Source organism: Anser brachyrhynchus (assembly GCF_964034855.1).
Source record: "Anser brachyrhynchus genome assembly, chromosome: 2".
In the NCBI taxonomy this organism is placed as follows: domain Eukaryota; kingdom Metazoa; phylum Chordata; class Aves; order Anseriformes; family Anatidae; genus Anser; species Anser brachyrhynchus.
The window spans coordinates 69,530,373-69,549,012 of record NC_137695.1 but is presented as its reverse complement, the minus strand read 5'-3'; the positions used below and the strand labels follow the sequence as shown (position 1 = coordinate 69,549,012).

Genomic DNA, 18,640 nt, shown 5'->3' with positions numbered 1-18,640 from the left:
AGCCTGACTCAAACCAAGCACAATTTTACTGAAGTCAAAAGCACAATTTTCTCAATGTAATTGTGGTAAAGACAAAGTAGACCACACTCAGGCCTTTCCTCCATATTTTTTAATACACAAATGGTGTGTGTGTGTGTAAAAAAATAGATATTTCTAGCCTAGATATTGGGAAAATACCCATTTTCCTCCTCAGGAAAAAAAAAAAATCTTCATCTGAGTAATTACAATTAAAACTCAATTCTGTGCATGGCTTGCACCATGAAATTAAAAACAGGCAAGCAAGCAAGCATGCAAACAAACAAAAAGCCAGGCTGTCCAAGTGAAAACTACAGTGTGTTGTCACATGCTAAAAATAAGGCATTACTTCCCAAGCAAGTCACAATTAAACTTGAACAGGTGAATTTTAATTTTGAAAAACACCACAGTGGGAAATGGTATATAAGCAATGGACAATCACATTTTAACAGGACTTAAAAGGAGAGCTCAGGTTAGTGAATAAGGAATCAAGAGACATGAAAAGACCTGATACATGACAAGGACTGTAGATTACTGTTTGATTTGTAGTGAACAGCAGAAATAGATGTCTTTAAAACCAGGCAGGGGAAGGACAGTATCACACCCTCACAAAAATTTACAGCACCCTGTGCCCATCAAAAGGACCCTGTGCCACGTGCACAGTGAGATCTGGATCTGAAAGGCATGTTCCGGGAGACTGGCCACTACCTCATATGTGACAGAAGTCCCCTTGCCACCAATGTACAGACGTGCTACACAGACCATATGTAGGCACAGGTAGAGCTGAGGGCTTTGAACATATGACTTTAATACGACGGGGGTGTTTCCATAAAGATGTCCGTCTTCCTATCTTACAAGTCTCTCTAGGTGTTTCACAAAATGTTGTTAACTACCTTGCATGTCAAAGAAGTGCACAATACCCTCTCCTTTTGCTTTGCTTTTGCTCTTTTTTCATTTTCTCTGTTTCAGTGCTCAGAAATATCTCAAATGCTAATAATCAGGACCACTCATTAACTCATCTCCGCTAACATCCAAAATTGCAGTAATCCTTTTCAAAACAGATGCAATCATTCCACTGGTGTGTTCATTTTCTTATATCCATATATGACTTGTGCAGTGCTCTTAATTTTATGTAGAAACATGGTGACTCCATTAGATGGGAATTTTGTTAATAAAAAGGTAAAGAATAACATTATTATTTAATTTCTTTTTAACTTTCATGTTCCATTGCCGGGGGTGGAATTTCATATCTTCCACAGATTCACTGAATAAAACAAAATTCTACATCAAAGACTCATGTCCAAGTTATTTTAAGTGACTTACCCCCAGGAATGAATCCACTACAAACACTGCCAAGGGGTCCAGCACTGTCCAGAGTCCCAGAGCTATGATAAACTTTGACAAGAGGGAAGAGAATGAATCAAACAGCTGCTGACAGCCCCATTTGATCAGGACCATAAGAAGTAGCCCAGTGTTCAAGGTTAGGGGTCCCACCATGACCATAAACAACTCTTCACTGGTCTGCAGCAAGGAGTTCTGGTAGCACAGCTCAACAGTGTGAGGTAAAAACTGGAATCTGTAAATTAGCAAAGGAGAGAGTTTGTCTGTGCTCCTAGACAAACCATTAAAAAACACACACAGCACATGGCATTGTAAATCACAAGCGTATGAAGTTACTCAAAGACACAAAGCCTTCTCCTCCTGCCTTCTCATTCTTTGATCTCATCTAACTCTCAGTTCAGTCAATACAATTCTAGGTCCTTGGGACTGTGCAGGCTGCCATTACATGGCAAGGTTTTGGTAGCAACGGCCTGCAGGGGTGGCCTCTGTGAGAAGAATCCAGCAGCTACTCCATACAGGCCAGTTTCAGCTGGCTCCAAAGAGACCTGCTGTTGGCCAGAGCCAAACTAATAGGTGATGTTTTTAGTGCCTCTGTGAGAGCAGATTTAAAGAAGGGGGAAAAAAACTGCTGCACCACAGCAGCTGGGAAAGTGAGGAGTGAGAAGCAGCCCTGCAGACACCAAGGTCAGTGCAGCAGGAGGGCAGGAGGTGCTCCAGGCACACAGCAGCAGTTCCCCTGTGGCCTGTGGAGAGGCCCCTGGTGCAGCAGGCTGTCCCCCTGCAGCCCATGGGTCCCACAGCAGAGCAGATCTCCATGCTGCAGCCCATGGAGGACCCCACACAGAAGTAGGTGATCTGGTGGGAGCTGCTACCCATGGAGGACCCATGTTGGAGCAGTTTGCTCCTGATGGATGGACCCCATGGTACGGATCCATGTTGGAGCAGTTCTTGAAGAGCTGCTGCCTGTGGGCAGCCCCCGCAGGCTCAGTTCGGGAAGGACGGCATCCCGTGGGAGGGACCCCACGTGGAGCAGGGACAGAGAGTGACCATGAAGGGGCAGCAGAGACGAAGAGTTAGGGACTGACAGCAGCCCCCATTCCCCATTCCCCTGTGCCTCTCGGGGGAAGTATATAGAAGAGGATGGATGGTGGGAAGGTGTTTTTGTTTGTTTGTTTGTTTGTTTCTGTTTTTAGTTTCTCACTGCTCTAGCTTGTTAGTAATAAGTAATAAATTACATAAATCTCCCTATGCTGAGTCTCTTTTGCCCATGACAATAACTGAGTGATCTCCCTGTCCTCATCTCAACCCTGGAGTCCTTTTCATCATATTTTCCTGTATTTGCCACTGTGTAAGAAGGATTTGAAAAGCTCGCATAAGTAAATGTGCTGGTGCTGTAGGAGACAGGAACTGCAAAAGGTATTATGAGTTATGTACAGATGCTGAAACACAAGGCAAAAATTTCAAGCCAACTGAAGTGCCTTAGATTTTGCTCCTAGCTACAGGTAAAGTGGTCTGATATTCTCTTTGGTTCTGATTTGTGAATGCTAACACTGTGTTTGGTGGAACTGGAGGGTGTTCAACTTGATCTCTTGTTCTGAGGGAATGCAGCTCCAGATTCAGATGCTGATTCAGGGCATCTTGGCTTGAGAACATTATCCTTAATGTAGCTGACTGTCTGGGACAGATGTGATTAGTGTCTTTGAGCATGACTACCTTTCTGTCACACCTTGCTTCCTTCTGTTCTGTTTCCTTTGCTTTCACATGCTTTTGATGCTTGGCCTCCCAAAAGTTTTATTGCGAGCTGGCTGAGCCCTCCTGGTCTGTGCAAGGCCAGAAGCTAGAGATGGCTGGCTTTGCGTCAAGATCTAGAAGGCCACTTTAACTATACCCAGCAACGTCCAGTGTCTGCCCAGACACCCTATTCAAATTTTACCCAGTAATCCTAGTTATCACCCAGTTTAGCTCAAAGCAGAGACAGGTCACAGATTTGCAAGTTACTAGCACCTACCAAATTATTTTATTTTAAATGATGCTTTAAAGTGAATATATATATACATGTATGTATATGTTTGTACTGGAAAAATCTTTCCTACCCTAAATATAACAGTTCTTTTTTTGCTCTACAAGCCCATTCTCTTCCCCACAGCAACATATAGGGAACTAGGTATATATCACTTTGTGGAGTTGTTCTCCATCTTTTTTTTTTTTTCCATGTCAAATAATGACATGTAATGATTTTCCTGGAGCTCTATAGAGAATTCTCATTCCTGTTCTAAAGTTAATGTATCATATAGTTAAAATATGTGAACCCATTGTAGTCATCACAGTAAAACAGATATATCAAATTTAAATTATTCTGAAGTATTTTACTTATAGATCACTTTGGTAACATTAAATATGATTTAAATGCTTCTTCAGTTCTGTGCATTTCTGTTCTAATTTGAGATGGGATAGAATGAATTTTCTTTCTAGTAGCTGAATGCATCTTAGCAGCATCCAACCCCTGCAACAGGCCCTGCAGCTACTCCAACCCCTGCAGCAGGCACTGAAGCTACTCCACTGTGGCTACTTATGGCAGAAGCCAGGCATGAAGGAAAGGTATCCCTTCAAGGAAGATGTTATTTGCCATCCAGGCAAGTTGACCACCATGGAGAGAGGCGTCCAGTACCTGAGGGAATTAGCCATGCTGGAGGTTGTTTAAAGTGATCTAGACAAAAAACAGTTATCCAAAGATCCAGATGAAGTGCACAGAACACGTGGCAGAACTTTGTATGGAGTGCACCATTGTCATATGCCAGCTCATTGGAGGCAATGACCTGCAAAGATGGAGATGGACAACTAATGGATGAATAGTCTGGCCAATTCTGGCAATATGAAGAAAGTCTTTCTTCCTCCTTAGAGGCCTGCATCTCAGCTGTGGAGAAAATGTCCTAGGAGTTCCAGCAATTCAAAGAGGTTATGTCCTACTCCTCACCTCAAGGCCACACCACTTTCTTAGGCATTTTGAAATACTTGATCCAAAATGACAAATTATTCTTGTGGAAGATACATAATCTGTTGGGTATCTCGGAAGAGTAAGAGGTAAAGGTGGCACAAGATGCACAAATGGACACATCCTGTTCTGAGTTTAAAAGATATATTTCCCCTTTCTGTTAGGGTCACACTTGCATATCAGATAATCTAGAGTCTAGATGTGGTCCTTGTTCTATGAATCTCTGCAAATGCTCCTATCTGGGTTGCATGCAGAATCCTTAGTCTCAGTCACCAATTCTCTTCATAACAAAAATGAACTGCTTTAAATCAAGTGATTTGTATAAACATTCCAACAGAGGGAGAAGGCAACAGGACTTACTTTGTAACTGGAACAGAGATGGTCTTAAGGAAGATCCACTGGCTACAGTAATGCAGGTAAAGTCTCACAAACCAAAGCAACGCTACCAGCAGCACAAGCAGCCAGAAGTCCCAGGAACACCAGCGTGCAGCTCCCAGCTCTGAGAAGGCTGCATATACCCCAAAATGGAAATGCTCAGCAACCCTTCTGGACAGTTTCACCTCAACAGCAGAGTGGCAGCTGAAAACATGGAAATAAAAAAGAGTCATTGGAAAAACAGGTAAGGAATTTATTGAAACACAGTAAAGCCCTGTTACATAGATAAATGTGTTCCGATCAAAACAGTTGATTGACCAACACCTCTGACAAGAAACAAAACAAACAAACAAAAAAATTTGTTTTGAATGCTGTCTAGATGATCGGTGCTTCCTCCCAGAAACCATGCTACTTTTACAAAGAAAACAACAAATTACATTTAAAACCAAGTTTTTAAATGACTTTTGCCTTCATTTTAATTTTAATTTTCTTATAAATGGCTCTCCATGACACTTTATCACTTATTTTCCTTCTGAGAAAATGGTAAAATGACTGTAATATTTGTATTGACAAATGATTTATTTTATTAAAAAACGTGAAGAGCTTTTTGGCATTTGAACTTCAGTCAAATATTTCAGTACACAATGTGGGCTAAAACTCCTGTTTAAACTAGTTTCAAGTGAAAGAGAAAATAGAAAGGAACTTGCAGTGTATAGTATTCTACTAACTGTCGTGTGATTTGCCCTTTAAGCTAATTGCTACACTGTTTCCAAGGAGGGGAAAAAATGAGATGCAGAGATGCAGTCTTAGCATTATATTTCCAAGAAACTGGAGTCTCTCAGCTGATTCAAAGCTGAAAAGACAGTAGCTTCTTTGACCTTTTGAAAGTAACTGCTATGCTTATTTCCACTGATTTAAATGACTAAGCAGCTGAGATGCAGGACTAATATGATGTCATTGTACTCAGGCCATTATTTATATTGATTGAGGCTTCTGAAAGTTTAAAAATATAAAGATCTTTTTTGTGGAAGAAAACATGCTGGCTTTTTTAAGTGTAGCATATGACTGGAGAAGAAGTGACAGCAATATTTGCACTGTACTTTATACTCTTTTAAAGCATTTTCCTGTCTACATGTATGTATTTCTTAGATAGCTCTGTATGTTTCTTTTTGTAGCAGTCAGAAATTAATACTCATATCTCTCAGAAGTACAAGTAGCAATGGAGAAACTCAGGTGGATTCTGCACTTGGTCTAGATTTGAATGAGCAGGAGAGATAGAAATGAAAAATAATAAAAATAGATTAAAAATAAAAAAAAATTGCCAGCCATAGGCCTGGATTTTGGGTCTGTTCTTGGCATTGTGTAACTCCTGACACTTGGTGTTGAGCAGGATGCCTGTGCAGGAAGAGGAGGAGATGTTTTCAGCCCAGTACCTCTTCTCATGAGAAGGCACAAGCTTTACTTAACTGGCTGTTCAAAGAACATGAGGCGTAGTTATGAGGGACACACCACAAAAATTAGTTTATCTGTCTCTAATAAGGCCTTAAGCACAAATCCCCAAAATTTCCCACAGAAAAATCTGTTGGTCTGAAATTGGTGATTCTTCCAGTGACTATAGATTGATTTGTCAGCGGTTTTGAAGGGCTTTTTGAAACATTGCAGTCCACTTTGCTTATATCCTAATCAATCACAAAGTCCTACTTTAAAGGCTTAAAGCTACGTTATGAATCACGTTCCTCATATTGCAACTATTTACCCACAGTGGCCTACAGAAACATCACCACATGTATTTTGTTAACATTATGAAATCATAGTCTATGCTTTGTGAGAAAGAAACAAATAAAAATATAAAATGAGAAATATAATTGCCTGTGGTATTATATTAATATAAGCATGGCACTCTGGGTGTTCTGAACTCTGAATCTAGACAGTACTACATTTTGTTTTATATAAAGGAATTCTTGTCCATTTTAATAATTTCTGTCTAAATCTCCAAATCTATACATAAGGTATTCACCCTTTTAGGAGAATTAATAGGGCAGGATTAGCCACACAGTTTTATAGCTTAGACTGAACAGTTTGTTGTTTGTGGAAGAAAAAAAAAAGGGGGGGAGAAAAAAAGGGAAAAAAAAGAAAAAAAAGAATACTGTCTTAGTGTCTTAGTTCATAATATTCTTCTTATCCATAAAACGAGCAAAATCACATAGATGTCCCACCCAGCCTCACCCATGGAAGAAATCCATATCCTATAGGGAACACTGCCAATCTTCAACTCTGTACTGAGAGAATCATGTATTTTCCACAAAAGTCTGTATTGAGATCATCACCTCATTTCATGTAAAAGTCATTTGCTACTAGGTTATTTGGGTTTACTTTACTAAATTAAGATACCTACAAACAAGCAACACCGGAGTGAAATGTTCAATATACTATTTGTAAAATGTTTCAAGACATAAATCATTACTCCTACCCAACACAGAGATTAAGAAGGAGGGCATGCAGCTCAAAATAGAGTACTGAGAATACCAAGTTCTCTTCATTTACAGTGATCCTGGAGTACCAGAAACATTGAGATATATTAATGACCAAAATGCCAAGTTGGGAAGGTGAGATAGCTTCATGAAGACATAACCTAGCTATGCAATCAGTACTTTCACAGGAGTTTCATGAATACAACTACTCCAACCCCATAACTCAACCCCCATGTAGAAGCTGCTTGTGTAAGCACAGTGAGCACACAATACAAAATATTGCTACCAAACTTCCCTAAGATTCAGGCAGCAATGAAAATATTCAAACTGTGCCTGCAGCCCCAGATTGATTCCCAGTCTATTTTCAAGAGGTCACACTAGAACTAATGTTTCCACATGTGAACTATCACTACCAAAAAGTTGCACTTTTTCAGGATACAAAGATGAAAAAGAGCAGAATGTCTGTGCATTGTCATGCTTCCTGAGATGCTGACTTTCTTAGCCACGGGAATCCACCTGACTCAACAAACCTTCAAAGGAGAGTAGAGAAATTCAGAGCACATTAGCTGTTATCAAACCCCAGAAGCCTTCCACTGACAATGGTCCTGCTTAAACCAGCAGGGCAACATCTACGATCTCTTTACTTTGGTACACCTTTCGCCTAAAAAAAGCAATAGCAATACAGAAACTCCACAGAATGCCAAGCTTTCTGGAAGTCAAAGAAATCAAGAAAAACGTATTCATTAGGTAAAACTGAAGAACATTTGTTTTGATTTTCAAAACAGCATTTTTTTTTTCTTTAAAAGACGTCATGATTTTCATCACACACGTTGACCATAGTTTCTAGCTTTTAACTGAAACTAAGGTCCTCTTTACTGTTTAACTTCTCAGATGCTCCAGACTCCTTGAGTGTCACTTCTGTGCTACCTTGTACTTCCGTAGGACTGCATAACACCTTGATGTAAACATCTGCAGCAGTGGTAAAAATTACTGGAAAATATAGTATATCTAGTGACTCAGTGAAAGTCCCAACCCATAACTGGAATATCTCCATTTACTGTAACACAAATTCAGTGGGCCCCAACCTACTTGTAAGCTATAGCAAACTATTCCTGAATACTCATTAATCATGGTATAACGCTATTTGCTGGTTGTCACTTCAAAACACAAGGCTTAAATTATATCTTTTATTGACTTTTTTGAGCGATGAAGAAAGAAGGAGGCAGTAACATGAAATGAAATGCACCAAACAAGTGGAAACAGCCCCTTTAAATATTTTTAGCTGGTGTCACTAGTGAAAGCTTGTGGGTGGAGTGACAGTGCTGGCAGATACGCTTTTCAGAGGAGATTTATATAATGTTGCTCTAGGGCAGAGAGCATGAGTATTACCTTTCAAAAACAAAACAACCCCTCCACCCACAATAACACCAAATCTCAACCCTTGGGTGAAAACAGTATAAAGCTCCAAAGGAGAAGCCACTTGAGGAATGTACTTATCCATGATTCCTTGGATTACTGGTAAGTAATTTGGCTGAATGTTTCTGTTCTAGGGCATTAGTTTTGCATTTTTCTTTGCAAAATGCTGGAGTAACAAATAGCGGAGACCAAATTACCATAAAAGCAGGTCAATTATTTCAATGGAAATTGTTCAGAAGGAAAGAAACGATGCACAGATTCTCTTAAGCTACACTTGATGATGATGACAGAAAAGTAATGGTTGATAGAAGGCAGTGTGTACTGTTGGGTGACAGCTTTGCTGCTGACAAACTACGGTGAACATTTGTATAATGCACTAAAAGACTGGCACTTACAGCTGATGGTAGGGGCAGATTCTCAGCTGATGTAACCCTGTTTGTTGCAGAGCTACACTGGTGTATACCAGCTGAGATATTCAGGATCCAGTCCTGAATGTATCTATTATTTACTTCGCATAAAATAAGGCAAAATAAATGTTATATTTCTATATATACATACAGCCAGAGAAGATATTTGAAGAGCAAATGCAAACATGAATGACTTTATGCAAATTACTTTTAGGAGATAACAGTCTCCACAGCTCAAGAATCTGTGCAACACATTTACTCAGTTTACAAATAAAAGGACCCCTCCCTGTCATCACCATAAATGGTAGGCATTTAAATATACTGTGAAATCCATAAATCAGTCCAGGTTCTTCACGGCTTTGCAACAGCAATGAAGATGCAACAAATGCTGCCCAGATTTACTACAATGAAATGTTATCACTTTCAATGGAAAAGCACAGTTGTATTTGAAGGTACATCTAAAGAAAATATACCAACACACATAGTCCCTGGAATGGAAGCCAGTTAAAAGCATTACTGATGAAGCATAAGACAGAATGGAGTCTGGTTCAGACCACTGTGCACAACACAAATATTTTAAAAAGTAAAAAATAAAATGTTATTATAATTAGAAGGATTTTATTATTATTCCTCCTGCATAATATATTTTTCTTTATAGAGCTCATATTGTATTACAAAGAATGTGTCTATTCCAGGCTGTATGGCGATGACACGAATGACTTTGCCCAATAAACTAGTGGCAGAGCTCTGAACTGAGCTCTGCTGAGTTACAGTCCATTATTCTACCCACTGGATTCCTAATAAAATACTACTTTTTGGTTTATTTGTATGCAAAGTGAACATAACCAGAGTGAACATTTGCTAAGGATGAAAACTGCTTTTGCCCATCTCTTTCCAGGACACAGCTACACTTCATATCCGTCGGTTTGCGAGCACTGAGAAAGTGGGTACCACCAATGTTTACAGGGACTATCTAGGGGCTATCTGCTGTAAGAGAAGCGACAAAAATCTGAAGGGATGTTAGGTTATTCCTAATATTAGGTTATTCCAAATGCTGATAGAAGCACTTGTTCTACAGCTTGCTGAAAAATCCAAAACCACAGTATGGATGAAATACTAGAAATCATGACAGGCTTTTTTTTCAGGTGCACACGTGGTGGAAAAAAGAAACTGCCAGAAGTATACAAAATCCAAAAGCACTAAAGGAAGGCTTTAAGAAGTAAACATGCTTGCAAAGCAGGAAATGTAGTCAGCCATTAATTGCAGAAATTGCTTTGGTTCACTTCAAAGAGCATGACAAAAGCATGTGAGTGTACCTGGCAGCACTCACGCTGCCGCACCACGCTGGGGAGAGGGGAGACAGAGGCTGAGTCCCTGACAAGGTTCAGGCTGCATCAGCTCACAAGGAGAGGGCCAGCAGGCATCAAGCTCTGGATCAGCAACAGCCTAGGTGTCTGCATCACGCGCATAGCCAGGAGCCAGAACAAACACATCAGCTGAATGTTTCCTGTAACCTGTTCACGCCAAAAAGCTCAGAGGGAAGTATCCTGACACAGCTGTTGCCTTGGAGGGACCACTACATCCCTCCATGCTAGGGGATGGGCACTGTGGATCACTGGGCCAAAATGTGTTTATTAAAGAAGGGAAGGAACTGCTAAGAGCTTCATATTCCTCTCAATACATCTGTGCTAGCTGCAGTATGGTCAACACTTAGCCCTCACTATAAAACATCTTATAAGAACAGAAAATTGGTGAACACCAGCAGATTCTTGTCCTCGGCAGCCCCTTCACCCAAAGATATACAGTTGATAGAGGAGCCCATCTTCTGCCTCTAGCCAACTAAGAATTTCCTGGGGGAATAACCGAGAAATTCCCAAGAAGAGATTTCTTGCCAAGCTGGGGAAGGAAGCATAGGAAGAAGGAGGCTTCACAAGTTCATCAGAGTAGCAGTGGTGCTGGAGGACAGTGTGGTTCTTTGTAGAGAGCTGTCAGTGCTTTGCACATTTCAGTTTTGAGCTGCATCTGACAATAACAAAACAAAAATGACAACAATAAATGATTATCATCATTGCTGCAGTTTAGGTAGGCAACTAAAACTTTGCCTATTTCATGCTCAACTGCATTTTCATGAGCCTGCTGGCGTGGCAAAATAGTCTGGAAATCTTACAAGAACAGACTGTTAAAATATTTTAGTCTGTCTGGTTCCAACTCTGGATGGGAACAAACATGAAACAAGGAAACTCAAGTGCAGCTTGCAGAACTTTTAAGAACCTTTATTTTATATTTCATACTAGAAAGGAACAAAAGGCAGCGGACAGTCTGTTATTCATCCTCATGACATGAATAGGTCAGTCAAGAAGGAAAAGAAAGCATGTAACTCCTCCCCTACTTCTTGCCCTCTGACCATTTTAAGTAAATACGAAAACAATGAATGAATGAGAAAAAGATACAATCCTTACATTGGAGGATGAGAGATGTCATTGGAGGTATAGATCTCACAAACACAGTGCTAGCCACAAAGTTGTTCCCACAGCAAGTAGCATAAATACTCAAACCTGTGCATGAACAATAAAACAAACAGTTTAGGCCGTGAAGAAGAACTTTACAGGGCAACAGGATTCATAAGTACACCTTCAAGCTCAACCCAGTTAAAAAGAAAAAAGGTAAAAATAAAGGAGATGCTAGGCCTAAAGTATCTATAGAAGTTCAGGAGAATGAAGATAAAACTTTTCATTCACATTACTAGCAGCAGCATAACTTATCCAGAAGGAAAAAAAAAAAAATATATATATATATATATATATATGTAATACTCTTGGTTATGCTAACAGAATCCCTTGTACCTGAAGTGTGGAACTGTTTTTACCTTGACACAGAAAACATCCCCAAGGACATTTGCTCTGTCTGGAGGAAAAATGTAATCTTCCTCCTGACCAAATAGGTATCTACTTGTGAGAGCCTCTAAACACTCAAACACCATCTGTGAGCTGTGCATTCATCTGTAACACACCAATTTAGCTGGCAGGCCATTGGGAAAAAAGACTCTGAGGTTGCCCAGTTGAAATGGCAATTCAGTACTAGTCAAAACTCCACCAAGCAAACAGGTGAAGGTGTGCAGTGAATGTTGAAGCAGAGCATGATGAAGCTTCAAAATAAGAGACAGATGTGAGGAAGAAAAAATAATAAGGAAAGGAAAGGAAGGGGAAAGGAAGGGAAAGGAATGGGAAGGAGAGGAGAGGAGAGGAGAGGAGAGGAGAGGAGAGGAGAGGAGAGGAGAGGAGAGGAGAGGAGAGGAGAGGAGAGGAGAGGAGAGGAGAGGAGAGGAGAGGAGAGGGGAGGGGAGGGGAGGGGAGGGGAGGGGAGGGGAGGGGAGGGGAGGGGAGGGGAGGGGAGGGGAGGGGAGGGGAGGGGAGGGAAGGGAAGGGAAGGGAAGGGAAGGGAAGGGAAGGGAAGGGAAGGGAAGGGAAGGGAAGGGAAGGGAAGGGAAGGGAAGGGAAGGGAAGGGAAGGGAAGGGAAGGGAAGGGAAGGGAAGGGAAGGGAAGGGAAGGGAAGGGAAGGGAAGGGAAGGGAAGGGAAGGGAAGGGAAGGGAAGGGAAGGGAAGGGAAGGGAAGGGAAGGGAAGGGAAGGGAAGGGAAGGGAAGGGAAGGGAAGGGAAGGGAAGGGAAGGGAAGGGAAGGGAAGGGAAGGGAAGGGAAGGGAAGGGAAGGGAAGGGAAGGGAAGGGAAGGGAAGGGAAGGGAAAGTCACAAGTTTGATCGTTTCCTCTTTTCCATCCTGGACTTAATTAGTAGCAGTATCACACTAGGAGTGTTGGTCTGTACAGCTGGAGTCAAATGGCCACGTTCCGTAAGCATTGAAAAACTCGAGGCTGCTGTGGACGTAGCAGGGCAGGAGATGCATGTGATGGTCTTGTTTCAGAAAGACCTTTTGCTGCCTGGCTGTGCAGCAATGAAACTTCATTTTATATGAACACAGACAAGCCACAAGTCAAAGCTCCTTTACTTCCTCAGTTGTATCTATTTTTTACAGCAAAAAGCTGAAACAGAAATTGAATTCTTGAATGCTCTTATTCTTTCACTTGCAACAGGTTAATCATACATGTGTGAAGATGCTAAAGTTAGGATGTCGATTGTTGAACTGAAGGCACAGTTCACTTCATGTGCAGATTTATAATACTCATTCACAATAGGAATAGGCGGGTATGAAACAGAGAGAGAAAAAAGTGAATCTATGGCTGTAGCTTGTACATAATATGTTTCTAAAAGACCATTAGCGTTATTCCTCTATCAGCTTCTGTACTGACCAGACAAAAATAACCTTCCCTTTTCTATAGTAAATTTTATAAGATAGCACTAAACAGGCAAAACAAATGGAGTCTGGGGGAAGGAGGAGACATGTATTTATAGCAATTTTTTCATTAGGAATTATTTTTTTTCTTGACATCAATTCTTCTTAGTTAATACTATCTTCTTAGTTAATATTATCTTGTGTGTCAATATGTCCATGCACAGAAGAGTTTAATGCAGGAATACTAGTCCATGAGGAAAATCAAGTACAATGTGAACCACGTAATGCCAGTCAGAACGTAGTTACAAATGAATCCTTGCAGATTTAAATGTGGCCAGATAAGGCAGTTCATGAAATTACACGGAAAATGCAGTACAGTGAAATAAATCTCACAAACAGAAAACTGTCTGAAGTATTCAGAGTATTTACGATGCTTACTTTGTCCAAATGTAGCTGTAACAAACCATTTGGAAGAACTCTTCTTCCAGGTTTTGACAAATGAGAACAATCTGAGTTTTGAGCAGGTGACTGATGTTATAGCACTGCACTTTAAAATATATTTTTACTTTAATACAAGCTGATTTCAGAAAGAAACAAATCTATTTTAGGCCAGCTTAGATAAATCTTTAAAAGCCTGAGGGAATTTAAAAATAAAATAAAATGAAATAAAATAAAAAGAAGGGAAGGAAAAAATGTTATGTGCATATGCAGAATACTCTGGAATGCTATTATATTTAAAACATCATTAAGTAGTTATCAAGATGAGAAAACTTAGATACTGTAAAGATATCTTAAATTCAATTATATTATGAAAAAGTACAGCTATAGGAAATGTTAAACTGAAATCTTTTTAAAAGATCTTTATAAACACCACTGAAATTATGGTGGAAATTATCTATACAATTTAGTCAAAAAAAATGCATCACATAATAACAGTATTAACTTTTTCTTTTCAATTTAATGCTGCGTTATTATATTTAGTTGCCTATTTTAGAATGTAATTTGTGTTGATGGCTCTGAAGAAAAAAACAAACATTAAAGAACTAATTTAATTCCTTCTGAGCTATGTTCAATTCAAAAATATTTCTTTTAGAATGCCCCAGTGCTGCAGAATCTGACTAGAAATCCACCTTGAACTATGTGCACTTTGACTAACTCTCTCCCCAAGGCAAAACGATCCTGCATTCAGCAGGGTTTTATCCCGGTCTTCTAAAGGACTTATACAGAATGTACCTGATATAACTGGACCAGAATGTCAACCGTGATAGAAATGATGATCAAAACATGGGGGATACATAATGAGAAGCTTATCTATTCCACAGTGGACTGCTATTGGTAGGGGAGTACCTCTAGGGGGTTGTTTATAGAAATCAGGTCTTCTGCCTTTAAAAAATAGAGAAAGCGAAAGAAAGAAAACTGTAATTTCTTGTGCAGTGCTCTCCTTCCTGCTTGCTATCCTATATGACATAATGGATATTAGCTGTGTTCAAGGTGTTCAAGCAGCATTATAACAGGCTGCCTTTGGAAAGAAATTTCACAAATTTTCTTTCAATGTGAAGACATGGCCTTAGTCCTCTGCTTCCAGAGTATAAAGCAGAAATTAAAGAATTGCCACAGCTTGTTTCTCTGAAATCAATGTATGATTGCTAGCTGCACTGGGAGTTTGAGGGATATCACCTTATCAGAAACAATCTCTAGATAACATACATTCCTCTATTGCCCATAGCTACATGTAAGGCATGGCAAGACAAATGCAGGCTTCCTTTCCTGTTGGTGTCATCTATTGATCCACTGAAATGGTCTTCATCTGAAATTTCCTTCCCAAAGGGGACATTTGTTATGAAAAGCAAAGCTTTCTCTCTGGTGCTAAGAAAGCCTGGAATTTACAGCTAATTACTGCACAGTACCATGGCAATACATAGCTCCAACTGTGTAAAAATATGCACTCAAATGATACAAGGGCCATATTTTTCCTGGTAGAAATGCTGCTTTGTGATACTGAAAGCATAATATAATAAACTCATTACATGTTTTCTGCATGCTCTAGATAAAACTGTGCCCTGGGTCTGTGCTTTTCTTTGTGGCATTTCCTCTCAGACGCATCCAAAACAGCTGTGCTGGGTGTGACTGAGTGACCTCCAATATGAGCCAAAACACAAACCAGCATCATTGGAAAAAACACCAGTATAGGAGAGTAATGAGAAGCATAGGGGTAAGTGAAGAATTTTGGGGTGCAAAAAATAGACTAGCTTACAAATAACTCTCTGCAAAGAACATATTTATTTGTGTATTACATTTTCTGTCATCTCTCCCAATCTATGTAGTATGCTAGCCTAAGACATCGGCACTGTCACAGAAAGCTTTAACTTTATACTGAGAGAGCAGAAGGTGAGGACTTAGAAAAGGCAAATTCCTTTAAAAATAAAATGTGACTCATTAAATTCACAGCTAATCAATATCCATATGAGTTTTTGCAGTTTTGAAGAGCTTTTGTTATGACGCCTAGGTACTTGGAATTTAATCATCGAATCTTAATCAAACGATGGAAGATTATTTTAGAGTTGGCACCTCTAAACAAAATAATGTTTTTCTCAAGAGTAAAGAAGAGTACATACCTTTTAAAGATGCCAATTAACTTGTTCTTTCTGATGCGTTACACTACTTATCCATCACACAATTTCTAAAAAGTGACTGTGCAGAAGAGACAGGGATATGAGACTTCACCCATACCACAAGGATTCCCTGGAACAGTGGAACTGATTCTGTGTTATGCTGCAGTCTCCGCTGGGTTAATAACTGAGGTATTTCCCCTCTATCCAGACCTCTAATCCCATGAAATCTGTAGTAACTGAATCTCACTATTCTTCTTGACCAAGTTTGGCTGAAACTGGACAGAAGTTTACAAGTTATTAGGGGTAGTTCAGTCTGACTGCATTCACCTTGCCTTCCTAGGAAACCTGGCTAAGAAATAAACCAAGTGTTCAGGAGTCATTAGACCAAAGCTTCCAAAGGTGAAAAATAATGTATTTGGGCAGAGCAAAATCCTTGTTATTTTGCTGTCTCTGATAAATGATAGTTACCAGATATTGAACTTACAATGTAAATAACCTCTCTGCTTTTTTTTTTGTCTGTGTATATTTTCTTCAAAAGTATTGCAAAATAATACAGTCTGTTGGTTATGTTGTCTGTGAAAACTCACAGAAAATATTTTTCACTGTCTTTTTATGAAGATATGGTTCAGCTTTTTCTTGGGAGCTTTAGATTTTCCATCAAAGAAATCCAAATACCTGAAAAATATAACTGCAGCTTTTCAAAGAGACTGATTCACCTAGATAGTAAGAATAATAAACACTTAAACAGTAACCTTCAAAGGGCACCACACGTGATTCTGAATTTAAACTTTAACATTTTTTTAGTCTGCTGAAAGGCTGGATTTTTAGCAAGAAGCAAACAAACAAACAAAAACCCACTAGTTTTCCAATCAGCCTTAGCACTTATTCAGTATCTACTTTTCAATCTACAACAAAGACATCCACACAATCCTAGAGGACAAAATCCCATTATCTCAAACCTATAAGGTCTTCCACTACTGGTCTGCATTCAGACAAGGTCACATGGACATTTTGACAATGCTCACTTGACTCAAATCTACTGATATCTCATTCAAATAGAAGTATCTACAAAGTGGTCATACTTCCCGCACCCAGACAAGCTGGCCCTTGTAAAGACTCGAAATGATGGGCTAACACTACTGAGCCTGTTACTCCTTTTCTCTCCAACAGCTCATAGTGTAGCAGGATCCTTATTGGTCCAGCCTTCCCATCCAGAGTTTTTTGTTTAATTATAAAACCTAGTACACCAGATATGTTTACGCAGTATTAATTTAGTTTAGCTAAGGAGCCTGATCACCTTCCCATTAAATTTAGCAGCAATGATAATAAATAAAAATCTCAAGTCAGGCAAGGCAGTCAGGGTGAGATTTCCAAAGATACCAAAGGAATTCAGGTGCTGAAATGTAACTGAAAAGAACTGTGGTTAACGGATATAAAGTAGTTTGAAATTTTCTGACTCTGATCAGATAGTAATGCTCTCTCAGGCTTTTGGTGTTCTGTAGCCTCTTTTTCTTGCTTAATATGTAGCTTTAATAATATTTGTATCCCTAGGGATCAAGCTAAAACTTACTTGATCCGCAATGCTTCAGAACTTTAAGTTATGTTAAAACTTCAGTTTTCACATCTCCTAGCTTCTGTTTGGTGATATTTTAGTTGTGTAACCTTAAAATTATGTTAATATACTGTGTCATTTTTAAAATTTTACTTCTGTTTTCATCTGAAGCCAAATTGGTTCACAGGTTGTATTTGATATTATTCTTTCAGTTTAAAGACTTTGAATCATTACCTAAAGGAGTAAGAGACAGAGAAGAATTTAGGGTTTTGTGTTTTTTATTGTTGTTCTTTGTTGTTTTTGTTTGCTTTTTGGTTTTGTTTTTGTTGTTGTTGTTTGTTTTGTGTGTGTGTGTCTACTCATTAAATAGTTTTTACTTGCTAGGCTCAAAATTTGAAGGTAGGATTTACAAAGACAATGCCTTTTGTCAGTTAACCTTCTGCTATATTTTTAGAGGCACTCAGCAAATTCCGGCAGCAGACTTCTAGACACAAAAGACAAATACAACCAGTCCATGATTTAGATTGGCTTCTATTTGTGGGTCATGAGACTCACTGCTGAGAACATCAGAAGTTTGTTGTGGCATTTAATGAAGGTCATCAGCAACTTCAGAGCTCTCATGGTAAAAGGAGGAGTGTGCTCTGGTTTGGGTGCTTTGTTGTTGTTATTTTTTTGTTTGTTTGTTTGTTGTTGTTTTCTTCCTTCTTTTGATTCTTTGACTGGAATCTCAGACTGGAAGTAGTGGATAAACTGAGTTACTGCAAAAGAATAAGATTCAAAGTATGGTAAAAGCTGATGCTTTGAAAAATGTCAAATTGCATAGGTTTCATTTTTTTAGACAGCATTTGACATTCAAAATAAGTATTAAATTTCCCTTCAGTTGGAAAGTTAAGAGTCATTCATGAAACTAGGAACAATAATCATGCTATATTATACCCTGTCTCATCTGTGTCTCAGGAGGACTGTGACTTGTCATAGCATGAAGGAACCTGGAAAAATGATTGCTTGCTGCTTCAAACAGAAGATGCATAGCTAAGATGCTCATTAATGAAGTAAAGGAAAATTAATTGACATGCCTAATAGTTCTTTTAATATAGCCTCTAATCCTTGATGTGTCAATTGTCAGATTACCCCGATGTTCTTGCTCTCTTTCAGTGATCTTGTATCACCA

At 39.3% G+C, this 18,640-nt stretch overlaps 1 protein-coding gene across 1 annotated transcript in view; it reads right to left on the bottom strand.

Moving 5' to 3' along the window:
• LOC308189328 (uncharacterized protein) overlaps positions 1 to 18,640 on the bottom strand; it is a 301,527-nt gene that overhangs the window by 63,602 nt on the left and 219,285 nt on the right. The window contains exons 17-18 of the mRNA XM_080579258.1: positions 4,709 to 4,927; positions 1,339 to 1,591 (exon numbers count right to left, since the gene is read on the bottom strand). Coding sequence (XP_080435384.1) covers positions 1,339 to 1,591; positions 4,709 to 4,927 — 472 coding nt within the window. The remainder of the gene's footprint in view (positions 1 to 1,338; positions 1,592 to 4,708; positions 4,928 to 18,640) is intronic.